General features: G+C 42.5%; 1 protein-coding gene across 4 annotated transcripts in view; it reads right to left on the bottom strand.

The window, feature by feature from the left end:
* The window catches only part of ZGRF1 (zinc finger GRF-type containing 1), a 181,164-nt gene that overhangs the window by 43,801 nt on the left and 120,383 nt on the right, over nucleotides 1–16,980 (bottom strand). For all 4 annotated transcript variants that reach the window (XM_040328973.1, XM_040328985.1, XM_040328974.1 and 1 more), the window contains 2 exons: nucleotides 13,822–14,066; nucleotides 3,369–3,528 (listed from right to left, as the gene is read on the bottom strand). In XM_040328973.1, coding sequence (XP_040184907.1) covers nucleotides 3,369–3,528; nucleotides 13,822–14,066 — 405 coding nt within the window. The remainder of the gene's footprint in view (nucleotides 1–3,368; nucleotides 3,529–13,821; nucleotides 14,067–16,980) is intronic.

Genomic DNA, 16,980 nt, shown 5'->3' with positions numbered 1-16,980 from the left:
AAAGGGGATCAGCAGCAACACGCTGTAGACTAGAACTGCTCCAACAAGGTTATAAATCACAGTTATTACAAAAACATGGTGCATGTTTCCTTCAATCGGAAATGTGTACAGTTTCTAAGCACTTTACCTCTATCTTGTTACCAACCCTCATACTATTTGTGGTGCCTTGTGGAACAACACTTGTATATACCCCGCAGCATTTAAGAGTTAAGGTTTGTTTTGGTATCACTGCTTCAATATACAGTTTTACTGGATTAGACAATACAACAAAAAACGAAGAGGTTTTTTCTAGGGCATTTAGATGCACTGTTTACAAAACTCAATAATCTCTTAGAAGTTAAGGAAAATACCCTTTATACTTCCAATTAAGTGTAGACTCACTAATTACAATTACCGATACACAGCAGGGAGTATGAGCAGGCGTGGTACTCTTAAAGCACTATATTATTAGGTGAGACTGGAGATTTCGAATTTCCCGAAATGAAGCCATGAGGAAATGTTTTTTTTCCGTGAAAAAACAATTCACTGTGGAGTAGTTTCATAAATTTAAAGTCATACTGTATACTGGGAAGGTGAGACGTATACACAGTAAAAATATTATGCTTGAAATAAAAGTACAGCTTATTCAGTAAACTAAACTTGCTTTTTAAAATTTGATTTCTTATTACAAGAGCTGGTTCTAGACAGGATTGTTTTCTAAATGTACATAACTTCTAACTAATACACTGTTTTACTTTCTCCATCAGCTCATCCCCACTGCTATTACCTTTTGTATCATCTGACCCTCTCTCCTAGATTGTAAGCTTTAATGAGCAGGGCCCTCTGATTCATCTTGTACCAAAATTGTAATAACTGTAATGTCTGCCTTCATTTTGTTAAGCGCTGCACAAACTGTTGGCGCTATATAAATCCTGTATAATATAATAATAATAACTGGATACTAACATTTGTAGGTGAGGTTGATCTAGGGAATATCTGATTGCCTCTTGGGGGATCAAGAAGGATTTTTTTTACCCTGCTGTAACAAATTGAATCAACGTAATTTCCTTTCTGGCAGAAGGTTTAGTTGGAGGTTTCAGAGGAGAAGGGAGGTCCTGGGAGCTAGGAAATGTAGTGTAGAAGCCTTCTAACCTAAGGATGAGCATTGCAGACACTGGGTGATGACAAAGATCTTTATTGCTAAAGACCCTGTGTTTACTTCTTTGGAGGGAAGTTCGTTGACAACTACCACTGAGGTCAGTGGGTTAGCTGGTCATAAGATAAGGAGAAAAATCAAGGTGGTAGACAGATGAACATAGATTAAGAGTAAACTACGGTGTGGGATCTGGATACTGCTGCACAGTGGCAAATACTATGACCGTGCAATACCCCTTCGAGGGGTGAGTATCTCCGGTGAGTGCATTACCTCTAGGGGCACTGTAAGAAGCACCAGCACAGACGACACATGATTGAAGAGCACCTGTCACTTTGGAAATGTTATATTGAAAAGATTTTTTTAGCACCAGACACTTTTTTCATGATTGCACAATATGCATATGAATTATGTTTTAGCACCAGTCACTTTATAATAAATGTACATAAGTCTGTTTAGACATAGGTCACTGGTTAGAGAGGTGGTTGCATTTGTAGGGGCAGCAGTTCTCATTACACATATTTAATCTAGCCATTTGCACGGAACACCCATAACCTTTTCTTAAATTGAATCATGCTTTATTGGGGTCATTTTTACCTTCCTCTGGATCAACTATATTATTTTACTTTCCTTTTTTTGGTTGAACTGGATGGACTTGTGTCTTTTTTCAGCCAGACTATGAAACTATGTACAAATGGATTAACAAGGACTGTATATGTTAAGAACATATTTCACACTTTTTTTCAATTTTTCCAGGAAAAAAAAAAAAACGGCTTTTAAAAAAAAAAATCGAAATGGGGAAAAGAAAATGTTTTTTTACCAATTTTTCCCCATCTTTAGATGAGACACTAGTCACTCCTCATTGAAAATGTATGTGAAGATACCCATATACAAGATGATTATGTTAGCCATCTGGAAATCAAGAGAGGATCTAACTGCTGGAACTCTTACCCCTGGCACTTACATATACATAGATATTTATATACTACAGGTTGGCTGCCATTGTGATCTCATGAAGCATGCACTTGTCTGCAACAATGAAGAAGTGCATAGCCAAACAATTCCAGCCAGGCTGATAGATCAATTTGCCCCAAGCTTAGGCATGCAGGAGGGTGTGCTTAGCTGAGAAAGCCCCTCCTTCAGATGAAAGGAAAAAAAAAACATGAAGACTTCTGGGATGTATGACATCATGTTGGTCTAGTCCAGAAAACAGGGAGCAACTATAGAAATGTAAATGTTTAAAACAAGTAAATATAATATACCTCCCAATCAGTTTTCTAATGTTAGCAGCATAAGGATTAAATATACCGTATTTATCGGCGTATAACACGCACCCCAATTTTAAGAGGGGAGTTTAAGGAAAAAATGTTTTCTCAGCACCCTTTACAGTACACGGCCTCCCCCATCCAGTACACATCCCCCCATCCAGTATACAGCCCCCCTCCATTATACATCCCCCCATCCAGTACACAGCCCCCCCATACATTATACAGCCCCCCCTCCCCAGTATACAGCCCCCATCCATTATACATCCCCCCCATCCAGTACACAGCCCCCCTCCCCAGTATACAGCCCTCATACATTATACATTCCCCCCTACCCAGTATACAGCCCCTATCCATTATACATCCCCCATCCAGTACAGAGCCCCCCTGCACTCCCAGGAGACCCCCAGTCTCCTGGGACAGTGCTGCTAGCATTCTCTACAGTTAAGTAAAAAAAAAAAATCACTGTCAGCCCCTTCCACACTGCTCCTCCTGTGTCTCCTATTGCAAAACGAAGCTTCCATTTACCTCAATAGCTCCGTTTTTTTTTTTCACTGACCTGGTCACATGACTGCTCTCCTCTGATGGGCATGTGACTGCTCTCCTCCTCCAATCAAAGCTACACTCAGAGGAGGAGGAGAGCAGCCTGAAAAAAACAGAGCTATAGAGACATTTACAAGCTTCGTTTTACAATGACACTGACAGAGGAAGAGCAGTGTACAAGGGGCTGGCAAGTGACTTTTCTTATTCAACTTCAGACTATGCAGAGAGCGCTGTTCCAGGGCCAGGTCCCTGATCCCCGCCCCCTGCTGGTAAAACATGATATCGGCGTATAACGTGCAGGCACTGTTTACCCTCTGTTTTCAGAGGAAAAAAGTGCGAGTTATACGCGGATAAATACGATAGTTAACGCTGATTAAGAGAGTTTACTTTAGCTTTAAATAGAACTCTACTGAACAATGTAAACTTACCCTAGAAGAACTCGATCCACTGCAACATTGGTGGATGATGAAATAAGAAGTTTCCAGTGAGATGAACCCTGTTCTTCAGAAGGATCATAGGTTTCAAATAGTTGAACTAAGAACAAAACCACCACAGCCAGTAGATAGCTTTTTCCAGCACCAAAAACTCCTGAAATCACAAATGTCTCCATTTTAGAGATTGCTGGACAAAATACAGATTTCCATTTTGTTTGTGGATGATGCCAGTTATGCAGTAATCTATAATATACATATTATGTGTTGTTGCATTACAAATAAACTGTATGTGTACATTCGGCTTTTATTTATTTTTTGTAATATGCAAACAAAGCAAAGCAAAAAGTTAATTAGGTACCTATAAACAATGGACAGGGTTAATAACATGTCGTTTTGCCTTCCCTTCAATGTTTTTTTTTTTTAGTTATGGTTTCGTGCATCGATCTTTCTTTGCTTTAGCTAAGCTATGCATAATTTTAATGTTTCGAGCAACCAATCACATACTTGGGCAAAACAACACGACCATATAATTAAAGCGTATCTATGGTCAAATATTAAAATCATATATTGATTTCTATTTTGTATTTCAATTATTTGTAGCCTACTCCTATTAATCTAGCAATCTTTATGTTTGTAAACTAGCTTTATGATGATCCATATCATTTATTTCCTTGAATTCTGTGACAGATATTCACAGTGCTCTGTGGGTAGGCACTGCTGTGTCACACATTTCACAGAGCCTGCCTTCTGGATTAGAGGTGCTGGGAGGTGGAGCTTCAAGAGATAGAGTCAGTACAAGAATCACTAATCACACGCAGGCAGCAAGGTACCATTGAATATTTAGTACTAAGAAACAGCAAAGGAGAAGCTGCAAAGCATGCTGATAATCCAGCAAGTTGATGAAAGAGATGGCCAGCAGACAGGCAGCACTCACAACATGAAAATAGCTTTTTCAAGTAAGTATTGTTTGCATTGCTATTACAATGTTGATGTCATAAAATAGAAGTGTATGTTGTGACCATAGATCTCGTTTTAAAAAATAAAATAAAAATTCTTCCTTGGTGCTGAACATGGAGTTCTTGTTACTCAGGAGGTCTATAGTGTTTAGCCCTAGCTCATAGCTTGTGCCATTAGGTTTAGGTACATTTTATTGACAATCCTGCCTCTCTTTATCTTATCATTCAAAGTATTATTTCTAAGTTTCCCTTTGCAGTGTCTGTAAACCTTAAAAAAAAAAAAACATCAAGTCTCTTGTGAAACAAAAAAAAAGTACGTCTATTGAAAATGCAGCTAAAATTCTTAGCCAGTTTGAATTGCCCACATGTGCTCTCTGTGTTTTCATTAGCTGGTCTGTGCTTCTCAAAGTCCTTCCCCTACTACATTTATAATATAAGACAAGTGGGTGACACAAAAAGATTGTGAGATTTGTGCAAAAAAGCCACGTAATGCTTTGTGAAGATCATATGGATATTCTGTCAGTGATTAGAGTTAAAAAATCCATTCCGTAACTCAGAGAGAGCTGGGAATGGTACCTGTAAACATGGAACATCTAAAATAGTTACAAAATATCCTACTGTTATAAAGGGAGCCGGTTGCTTTTTAAAAGTTAACTAGCCATAAATATAAAAGTGGACAGCAAAATAAAGATAACTTTTCAAAAGATTAGCATGTTTTAAAAGCATTGGGCCAGATTCACATAGAATTGCGGCGGCGTAACGCATCGCATTTACGTTACACCGCCGCAAGTTTTACGGGCAAGTGCTTGATTCACAAAGCACTTGCCTGTAAACTTGCGGCGGCGTAGCGTAATTCCGTCTGGCGCAAGCCCGCCTAATTCAAATGGGGCGTGTATCATTTAAATTAGGCGCGTTCCCGCGACGAACATACTGCGCATGCTCCGTTTTGAAATTTCCTGCCGTGCTTTGCGCGAAATGACGTTGCACCGACGTAATCTTTTGAACGGCGACGTGCGTTACGTCCTTTCCTATTCACGGACGACTTAAGCAAAACAAAAACATTTTTTAAATTTGACGCGGGAACGACGGCCATACTTTGAGGCCCCGTACACACAACCGAGTTTCTCGGCAGAATTCAGCCAGAAACTCGGTCGTGTGTACACTTTTCAGTGAGGAAGCCGACGAGGAACTCGTCGGGCCAAATAGAGAACATGTTCTCTATTTCCTCGTTGCTCAATGAGGAAAGTTGGCCCGCAGAGATCCTCGGCGGCTTCAACACAGAACTCGACGAGGAACTCAATGTGTTTGGCACGCCGAGTTCCTCGGACGTGTGTACGGGGCTTAACATGGCAAGTCTAAATATAAGCCACGAAATAGCAGCCGTAACTTTATGCCGGGAAAAGCCGACTAGCGACGACGTAAGAGAATGCGACGACCCGACGCGGAAAACGACGCAAACTCCACCCAGCGGGCGCCGAAGTATTACACCTCCGATCCGAAGGCGTACAAAGCCGTACGCCTGTCGGATCGAAGCCAGAAGCCGTCGTATCTTGGTTTGAGAATTCAAACTAAAGATACGACGCAGCAAATTTAAAAGTACGCCGGAGTATCAGCAGATACTACGGCGTACTTTTTCTGTGAATCTGGCCCATTGATTCTATGTAGAATTTGTTTTGCAGAATGTATTCATTTACAAAACATTATATTGATTACCTATGGTCTCTGTTAGACCCATTGTGATATTTGCCTACAATAAAAGGATGACAAATCCATCCTCCTTTGTTTACAAAATATACATGGAATATTAGATCTCATGTACATTTAAAAATACTTTTCTTTAATAGATTTTGGAAACCTGGTATAAATAAATAAAAACCACATAGCAAAACTATCTAGGATTCATATATTGCTATTTGTTCTTCATATATAATTGTTGAACAATGTATGTGGATCTAACTTACATTTATTCTTTCTGTATTTACAATATATTTGTAAAACTATTGGGTTTTATAACCCTTAGAGCCGGTTCACACAGGGGCAACACGACTCTGGGTGCGACTTTGCGAGGCGACTTCAGTGCGACTTACAAGGCGACTTCAAGTTACCTCAAGGACAGGCGACTTTGCCAGTGGCCAATCAAACAGTAATCAGCTCTGTGGGAGGGAGGGGTTTGCCTGATGCCGCGTACACACCATCGCTTTCTGCGATGGAAAAAAACGTCATTTTCAAAAACGTCAATTTAATTGACTGTGTGTGGGCAAAAACGTCGTTTTATGTCTTCTAAAAAACGACAGAAAAAAATTGAAGCATGCTTCAATTTTATGTGTCGTTTTTGGCCGACGTCGTTTTCTGTGTTCTAAACATTGACCGTGTGTACGTAAAAACGTCGATTTAAGCCCGCGCATGCTCAGAAGCAAGTTAGGAGACGGCAGCGCTCATTCATGTAAAACGACTGTTCAGAATGGAATCAGCACATTCGTTAAAGGTGTTTTTCAGCTTATAGACAAGAAAAGAAAGCGCTTCTTTAACCCCTGCTTTTAACTGCTACCCAGAAATGGACGTTTGTTGCGGCTGATCTTGTTACATAGTTATGACAAGCTTTTAATTAGTTTCTTTCTTGTTTGATAATGTTTATGCTTGTGTTCTGTTATTTAGTTGTATCTTCCATCTTAAACATTTTAAATATATATATTGGTCCACCTTTTTATTTTTTTTTAAATTTTTGTCACCAATTTGATTAGTAATCTCTATTTTGTGTTTATTTAGGAGTGTGTGAAGTGTCTGCAACAACCTAATTTTTTAGTTAACTCACCCACAAGCATGTTTTTTTACCTTGTTAATGTTTGCATTATTTATTTTGTAATGGGTCTGCCCACTCAATAATGATCTTTCAAATCTACAATAAAGAAACATGGTGAAATTTGGCTGAAAAATTAACATTTATTTTAGTCTTCCTAAAAATTCCCCAAAAAAAAAGGTGGCAACCCAAAAACACAACATAATAAAAACAAAGATGCCAAGGTAGGCAGCACTTTAGAGCATGCTTGATTTTTTCTGAAAACAAGGGTCCCCGAAGCCACAAATACAGCCTGTGAGTCCACATTAAAATTCCATCAGGGGCACCGTATTATTTCTTGGCCTTTTTCTTCCCAGCAGCCTTCCCTGCAGTCTTCCCTGCAGCCTTCCCTGTAGCCCGAGTCCTTGGGGGCTGGGTTCCTGGAGGAGATGAGGTGGCAGGAGCCAGAGCAGCCTCATGAAGTGGAGGAGCAGGAGCAGGTGCAGGAGCAGGAGCAGGAGGAGCAGCAAGGACAGGAGGAGCAATCCGCACAATGTGGGTGTCGTCATCGAGCTGCCCCAGGGATGCCATGGTTATGGCTTGGAAGATGAGGAGTTCGCAGCGCACACGCTGGCTCTGCTCCAGATTGTACAGCTTGGCTGCAATGAGCGCTGCGAACCCCTCAACTTCACTGGGTGGCTCTCGGATGGCTGCAGTAGCTTGGCGAAGCAGGCCCTGGGTCTCCTCCTCCATTTGTCGCATACTCCTGAGCCGTTTATTGGGATTGCGGAATGGAGGGATCCGGGAGATGGTATCCCGCCGGCGTGCCTCCTGGGTCCCACTGGGGCCTGCCACCTCCTGGCTCCCAGTGGGCTCTGCCACCTCCTGCCTTGCAGTTGGCCCTGGCTCCTCCTGGCTCCCTGTGGGCCCTGTCTCTTCCTGGCTCCCTGTGGGCCCTGGCTCTTCCTGGCTCCCTGTGGGCCCTGGCTCTTCCTGGCTTGGGTCTGCCTGTGTATCAAAAAAAGGAACATATGTTATTTGTGTTTGTCATTAATCACACACATTTTTACAATCATGAGTGATGCAAATTGAATGTCAATATATATTACACACAGGGTCGCCATCCCTAATTATGTGGCCCCTTAAACACCTTCAGACATGGTCACCCTGGAATTATGTGGGTTGTTGCATGCCTAATTTAGCAAATAAGTGGCCTTTTCCCCAAAAATTATTTTATTCAATTTAGTGTCAACTAGATAGTACTCAAAAAGGGTGTCTTCCATCTGGGACCCCTTGCAGGTGTATTGCGTTACTCCCCCCTACTGGCCTATCTGAAAATGCCACCCACTCCTTCATAAACATTATTAATTTGCCCATTTTGACCCCATCATGTTTTCCCACTACTGACTATTGATCCTATCCCTAAACTTACGAGATTCACATAGAATTTAGAACAATAGTAACATACATTTACCATTATTACTATACTTGTCATATACTAACTAAATTCATACAAAAAACACATACCATTCTCCATGGCTCACAATTGGGGTCCTCCAGGAACTCTTCCTCTTCCTCCGAGCTTGCCTGCTCTTGTCTGCAGGGAACACTGGAGGATTGGCTGCTGGGAAGCTGGGAGCTACCTCTTGGGGGAAGGGTAGACATGGATGCCCTGGTCTCAATGTGGTCGTCCAGGAACTGCAGCTGACTATAGTACCACAGGGTTGGTTTGTATATGGAGTCAGCTGCAGCCCCAGACCTCATTGAGGCCAGGACTTGGACCCGTTGGGCCCTGTAGGTGCCCCTGATGGAATTTAGTTTGCTTTTCACAGTGTCTGTTGTGGCGTTGGGGACCCTTGTTTTCAGAAAAACAAGCATGCTCTGTCTAGCTTTCTCCCTGGCATCTTTGTTTTTATTTATTGTGCTTTTGGTTTGCCACAGAACAGGATGTTCCTTCCATTTTTGTATGAATTCTGTCAGGAAATCAGCATCCTTGAAGGGATCCATTCTTTCTGCACATGAAACAGAAGCCAAAACATAATGTAATTAAAGCCACTAGCTTACTTCCCCTAACTAGCCCACAAACTCATTCCCTATTCACTATAATAAAGTCGGAATAAAAAACTTACGTCTCGTCGTTAGGAAAGATCGTGATTTACGCCTTCTTCCACAGACTATGCACGCCGTTTACAAACACGTCCCATCCCTTTTACACTACGCACGCGTGACGCTCCGCACGACACCCCGCCCCTGACGTTCGGTATCGTCCTTTCCACGCCCCTTCTCTGTCGTTTGGTGAGTGAGAAAAGATGGACAACATGGAGGTGTATTCTAGCTCAAGCCAGGAGGCAGGCCAGGCCCAACCACGCCGCAGATTCCGCTGCAGAGCCTCCAATATGAGTTTTCATGAAATGGTGGAGATGGTCACCATATTGAGGAGGGAGGACTATGATGCCAAGCATGGCCCCTACATGCATCCCAATAAAGTCAAAGCCCAAATTATGGAGAAGGTCATCCGTAGGCTCCAGCGGAAGTTTGGGAAAACCAGGAGCAGAGAGCACCTGCGCAAAAGGTGGTCGGATTTAAAAAAAAGGGAACCCCACCAACTTTACAAAATTAATAGGGTGATTCGAAGAAGAAGTAAGTTTTTTCCATGTGTATTAATTATTTTGGTGTGTTCTTTGTGCCATTTTATTTTTTTTTGCAGGTTGACCATAAAATGAATATTATGAATGTGGACGCATGATGCAGTCGTCGTAGATTCGCTGACTTTCAATAATCCAATACCATATTAATGAGAAATGGCATCATGCCTAGTTTGCATGTGCAAAGGGGAGTTGAAGCACTGTATCTGAACTAAATTCGTAAATTTATGAATTGTGGGCGAATGAACGACGACTCCTATGACCAATTAGTCGACACAAATATGAAAGTTGTGACATTTTTGGGGCTTAAAAAAAAGGTGTATTCAATTCTGGAATTGATGGAAATGTGTTTCAGCTTATTTTAGAAGAAACGTAAATACCTTGAGATTCCCAAAAAGGAGCGTTTGCTACTCCTTTTTTTATTGAACATGTGTACTCAGTAGCACAATTGTTTGTCACAATCACAACCTATGTTGGGTCACACACAGGGGTGAGCAGATCCAGGGGAGACTTGGTTAGCTTACATATCTAAAAAGAAAAATGTTGTCAACAGATTTGACATTACTTTGTGAATGGATTAAATACTGGTCTATTTTCTTGATAATTGTTTAAAAATCAACAATATTGCCCTTTTGTTTATAATTTAGTAATTTTTTGGTGTCATTTCAGGCCGCTCGTAATGTTTGAACCTCATGTTTTCCCTTTCTTCAATCTTGTAGGGCACAATGAAGCAGAAAGGCAGGAGGCACAAGCCAATCAAGCCACACCCCCGAGGGATGTAGAGGAAGAGGAACCTGCCTCAACATCCGGTAAAGTAACATCTACCACATTTTCTGTGAATATAGATATAGGCATACAATCTTTTAACACATGTTTTGGTTCCACATTTCAGGAGGAAATCGGGCTGGTCAGGGACTGGACACGTATAGTGCCCAGCTCCTCATCGGCGAGGTTCTCACCTGCAGGGCCCAAGTCGAGGACATACGTCTGGCCTGCCGTGAAATACGCCACAAAGCAAAGACGCTGGAACGGCAGCTTAAAAATTTTATTAATGTTTTGGGGAGGGTTTAATTGTTTGTGTATTTTATTTTTTCCTTGAATTTGAAAAACAACAAAAAAAAAAAAATTTTTTTTGTACTAATCAAAAAAAAGACAAAAAAAATATAAAAAAATTATATTTTGTACTAATCAAAAAAAAGACAAAAAAAATATAAAAAAATTATATTTTGTACTAATCAAAAAAGACAAAAAAAAAATAAAAAAATTATATTTTGTACTAATCAAAAAAAAGACAAAAAAAATATAAAAAAATTATATTTTGTACTAATCAAAAAAGACAAAAAAAAACAAAAAACAAGATTTTGTACTAATCAAAAAAAAAAAAAAAAATTTTAAAAAATGATTATATTTTGTACTAATAAAAAAGAAAAATGTAAAAAATAAATAACATTTTGGACTCCAAACAATGTGTGTAGTTATTGGTATCAATGCAGACTCATTCAATTACTCAGGCATATTTTTAGAGTTATTAAGATTTAACACTCATGGGAATTTATGACATCCCAAACACATGGCTGGATGAGAACCTAGGAAAAAGAAACATTACCCCCCAAAACTTACAAAGAAATAAAATCTAAAAAATAAACACTGTTTCATCAAACAAAAAGTAAATTTTATTCTTTAGTCAAGATCAGGCATTTCAATGGCCCCCCTCCCCATAAAATAGTCCACATATGATTGACGCACTGCACGTGCGGTTTGGGGGGCCAAGCCTCTATGGCTAGCCTGATTGTGTAAAATGCAACAACATAGGATGATGTAATTCCATTTGTATTCCGCAAGGTTTATTGCTGTTAAAAACAATCGGAATCGGCTGGCCATGATTCCAAAGGCATTCTCTACCACACGTCTTGCTCTGGCCAGCCGATAATTAAAAACCCTCCTCTCATGGGTGAGGGTGCGTACGGGAAATGGCCTCATGAGGTGGGGACCCAAACCAAAAGCCTCATCTGCAACAAACACGAAGGGCAGACCCTCTTCGTTCTCCTCCGCAGGTGGCAATCCTAGGTCCTCCAACCGAAGCCGTTGGGCGAACTCCGTCTCCGCAAAGACACCGCCGTCCGACATCCGGCCATTTTTCCCAACATCCACGTACAAGAACTCGTAATTGGCAGAGACCACCGCCATCAAAACAACGCTGTGGAACCCCTTGTAATTGAAGAAATGGGATCCACTATGGGGTGGGGGCACAATGCGGATGTGCTTGCCATCAATGGCTCCTCCGCAGTTCGGAAAGTTCCAACGCTGGGAGAAGTCCGCTGCCACAGTCTGCCATTCCTGTGGCGTGGTGGGGAACTGGATAGAAAGAAAATAAAAAATACATTAAAACAAAGATTTTGAACAGAATATAGCTAAAATTACAAGGGATCCCACCAACAATTCCACAAAAAAGGTTAGTATTAAAAAATAACATGGGAACACTAAGCATATTAATCACCCCCTCTGATGTTCAAAAAATATATTTAGGGGGAGTGGGGCTCAAGATGAGTTTCTCACATGAGAAACAACCCCACAAAAAAAAATATTAATAAGAAAAATAATTATTAGTATGTAGTTCAAAAATCTAGGGGGGGGGGGGGGTTTGGACAATGGAGGCCACAAATAAACGGGGATATAGGGACACACAAAATGCAGCACTACAATGGAGGCCACAAATAAACGGGGATATAGGGACTATGCTAGGTGGGTTTGGCCACAACATAGAATGATGGACAGGTTGGCAAAATTAAATAAACATGTAGGGCTTTACAAATTGTGTAGAACAGCATACATAGAGACAAAGTGAGCATTCTGAGCATATTAGAAAAGTTTTTTTTTTACTTTTTTTGGGACATAGTTTGACCATTGAAAGAACAACACTTACCTTAACATAGTCCTCCTGAAGAACCTGAATGATGGCCGAACAGGTCTCCGGGATTATGAGGCCCAGAGCCTGGGGGGAGATGCCCGTCGAGAACTTCAAGTCCTGCAGACTTCTCCCTGTTGCAAGGTAGCGCAACGTAGCAACTAGCCTCTGCTCAGCAGTGATGGCTTCCCACATAACGGTGTCCTGCCTGGTGATATATGGCGACACCAAAGCCAAAAGCTGCTGAAATACGGGGTCAGACATCCTAAGAAAATTCCTGAAATCATCAGGGTTATTTTCTCGGATCTCCCGCAGCAGAGGCATATGAGAGAACTGGTCCCTGCGTAGCAACCAGTTCTTGGTCCACAACCTCCTCCTCACCCTGTTCATGGACCGTCGCTGGGATGCAGCACACATCCTAACAACAAGCACAGCACGATCTCGGCGACGAGTTCGTACCCGCAACATGGCTAGAAAACGGTCGTCAAATCAGATCAGACTAAAAATTACGCCCTGAAGTAAAGAATGGCCTTTGAAGAACGACCTGCTAAACAGCACCGTGCACACAAAACGTAATGCCAAAACAAATACGTCCTTAGTACAAGCACTGTATCACAGATCCGACAACAAATAGACAAACTGTACGACAGAAAACGAAATTTAAAGCACAGTCACTGAAAATCACGAATCGTATCTCACCAAACTTTTACTAACACGCAGCAACACGATATCAGCAAAAGAGGCCGTCTTCCGCATGGAAACGACCCTTTATAGTGACGTCGTGCGTGATTGACGGAACTGCGCTGTGCTAGAGCGTTGTGAAAAAGTGATGGTGTGTATGCTACGTCGTTGTTCAAATTGAAGTTTGAAAAATGACGTTTTTTTAAACCACATAAAGCGTCGCATTTTTCCATCGCAGAAAGCGATGGTGTGTACGCGGCATGACATTTACACTAACATAAATAGGATTGTTGATCATGGAAACAAATTATAATCCCTGTTTATTTGTTTTATTAAACTATGAAATATATTATATGACTGGTTAGTGCCACCCTATTGTACTTTTCTCTAGCATTTATACATCAGTCCCAGAGCATATCCCAAAAAAACAATTACAAAAGGAAAAAATGCAGTTTCTAGTTCATTTATTTTTTTATTGGCTTACCATGAATAATAGTGATCGGGGGGTTTTGTTGCTTCTGGGGTCCATCAGAACCACACATCATTAGTGCAATTTGCATCAAAGCAGCTGCTTGGTCTTCATTTAAAAAGAAGTGTTTAATCATATCCTTCGCTAAACTCATTACAAAGTTATGATCTGGAATCTCACATTTGTTAGAAATCTTTGCAGTAATGGCTGGTGGCTTGAACTTTCCTCTTGAAATCTTAGGTTTTTCACATTCAGAGGACCTGGAGCAACAAACATAAGTAAAAGTACTGAAATTTGTGACCAAGTCTCATCTCATCAAAGTATGCGTAGTATGTAAGGTCTATGTCATAAGGACAGATAAAAATTATTTTGGAGCTTTTTTGTTTTAAACACAGATTGGTATCCTAAAATCAGGTATTAGCTCTTAATTGGCCTGAAGGCAGTAGCATGCAATTTGTGTCAATACACAAAACACCAGAAATCCATAAAAAAGCAGCGCCGATTTTTTTTTCTTTTATACAGCCGGGTATCCAGTTGCATCTGGTGTGTTTTGTGGAAAGTGTAAGAAAATAGGATTTTTTGTACTCACCGTAAAATCCTTTTCTCCGACATCCATGGACGGACACAGCTCCTTAAATCGTGACAAGTGGGTTATGTTCCCTGTTTACAGGAGAGGAATAGGCAGAAACATGTTAGATAATTAAATACATGTTACTTTAACAGAGTTGAACAGCCCCGCCCAGGGGGCGGTCCCTCCAGACATAACCCTCCTCCCTGCAGTATGCAGCCTCAGTTCGTAACAAGCAGTACAAACCTAAAAAGGAGGGGTGGGTGCTGTGTCTGTCCATGGACGTCAGAGAAAAGGATTTTTTTGGTGAGTACAAAAAATCCTATTTTCTCTTATTGTCCATGGACGGACACAGCTCCTTAAATCTTGACAAGTGGGACGTCACCAAGCAGTGTCAAAAACGAGGGGTGGAAACAGTATCAGTAAAACCAATTTTAACTTCACCCCAAAACAAGCAGAGCTCCTCAACAGAGGAGGTGCAACAGTAAACAGCCGCCTGCAAAACCTAGCAGCCGAAAAGAAGCATCAGAAGATCCACTCACAGCAACCATGTAAAATCTGGAAAAAGTGTGAACGGACGACCAAGTTGCCGCCCCGCACACCTGTGAGACAGACGCATAATGTCGGAAAACCCAGGAAGCACCAATTACCCTGGTCGAAAGTGCCGTGACTGGAAAAGGGGAGCCCGCCCCCTAAGAGCATAGTTCTGTATGACAGCCTGCCTGATCCACTGAGAAATGGTGGTCGACGAGACCGCCAGGCCCTTTTGTGGACTAGACACCCGCTCTCCGAAACTGAGCCGTAGCAGGCAGGTACACCCGCAAAGCGTGTACCACGTCTAAAGTAGGAAACGCAACCTCCTTAGGATACGCCAGCCGAGGACAAAAGGATGAAAGAACAAAGTCCTCATTCAGGCGAAAGGCCGAAACCACCTTCGGAAACACCACCACGTAATCCTAATGGAGGATCAAGCATGGTGACTTGCAAGGCAAGACCGCCAACTCAGAAACCCTTCTGACAGAAGTAATGGCCACTAAAAATGCCACCTTCCTAGATAGTGTCAAGAGAAGAATCTCTCTGATGTTTCCAAAAAGGAAGGTTTAAGAAGAACCAAGAGCAAACTCATGGGGGAATAGGTGAACCAAGAGGGGGAAGTATATGACAAACCCCTAGCACAAAAATGTACCCACCAGGGAATGGGCCACAAAAGGCCACTGTCAAAAAACACAGCCAAGGCTGAAATCTGCCCCCAAATGGTGCTTAAGGCGATTTTTAGATCCATTCTAAGCTGTAAAAACAGCAGGACCATTGACACCGAGTACGTCTGTGGACGTCACCCCATCTCTTCGCACAAAGAGACGTAGGCCTTCTAGGTGCGATGGTAAATCCTCCTGGAAGGAGACTACCTTGCTTTTAGCATGGGTGAGATGACCGAGACAGACAGACCCCGGTCTCTTAAAGTCTGGCTTCCAACAGCCATGTCGTGCAAACCAGCGACTGTACCACAGGAGGAAGTACGGGACCTTGAGACAGAAGGTCCTCCCACCCTGGCAACCACCAGGGTATATCCACCACCAGGCGCCCGAGATCGGTGTACCAAGGACGCAGAGGCCAATCTGGAGTGATTAGAATCATCGGGATCCCCTCGACCTCCACTCTGTGGCGCAGCCGAAGAAGCAACTACAATGGAGGAAAGACATAAAGTAGCCGATACAGACCCCACAGGGCCACCAACGCGTCCGTACAGGGATCACTAGACCTGGCCACGAACTCCGACACCTTGTGGTCGAGACGAGTGGTCAGGAGATCCATGCCCTGTGAGTCTCACCTCCTGCAAGGGAGTTGAAACACCTCCAAGTACAGAGACCAGTCGCCCTGGTCCAGCATCTGGCGAATCCGGTAGTCCGCCTGACAGTATACCTAATGGTAAACCGAAGCCACGGCCGTGACGTTGTCCGGCTGAATCCAGATCGGGCGACCCTTCAACCTCCTCGACCATGAGGAGAGGCATAGCCTGATAGCCCAAAGTACTAGGACATTGATCAGTAGACAGGAGTCCACTATGGTCCAGTGACCCTGGGCCGACTGGACCCGCCAGGCGCCCCCCTCAACCCGCGAGGCTGGCGACCGTCGTAATCACCGTCTACTGAACGGGAAGAAACGACTTTTCCGGACCAAGGAGTCGGGGATCCCAGCCACCAATTCAGAGAGACTCTGAGTAGGTGGCTCACCAGATCTGATGATCCAGAGACAAAAGATTTGTACCACTTGGACAGTATCTCCCACTAGAAAACACGAGTGTGGAACTGGGCATATGGTACCGCCTCGAAGGAGGCTACCAACAGGCCCAGGACTCGCATGCAAAACGGAGAAATGACCGAGTGCATGAAGCCAACACCCTCACTGTAGACTGAAGAGTCTGCAATTTCTCCAGGGGAAGAAACACCTTCGCTTCCAAGGAGTCCAGAATCAACCCTAGGTACTCCAAACGCTGAGTCAGAACCAAGACCGACTTCAAAATATTTAACACCCACCCAAATTTTCGGAGGGTCCACAATGGCTATAGACACATCCTCCACTAATTCTGAGCCAGACACTGCTCTCAG

Source organism: Rana temporaria, chromosome 1, assembly GCF_905171775.1.
Source record: "Rana temporaria chromosome 1, aRanTem1.1, whole genome shotgun sequence".
Lineage (NCBI taxonomy): Eukaryota > Metazoa > Chordata > Amphibia > Anura > Ranidae > Rana > Rana temporaria.
This window is presented reverse-complemented; position numbering and strand designations above follow the sequence as displayed.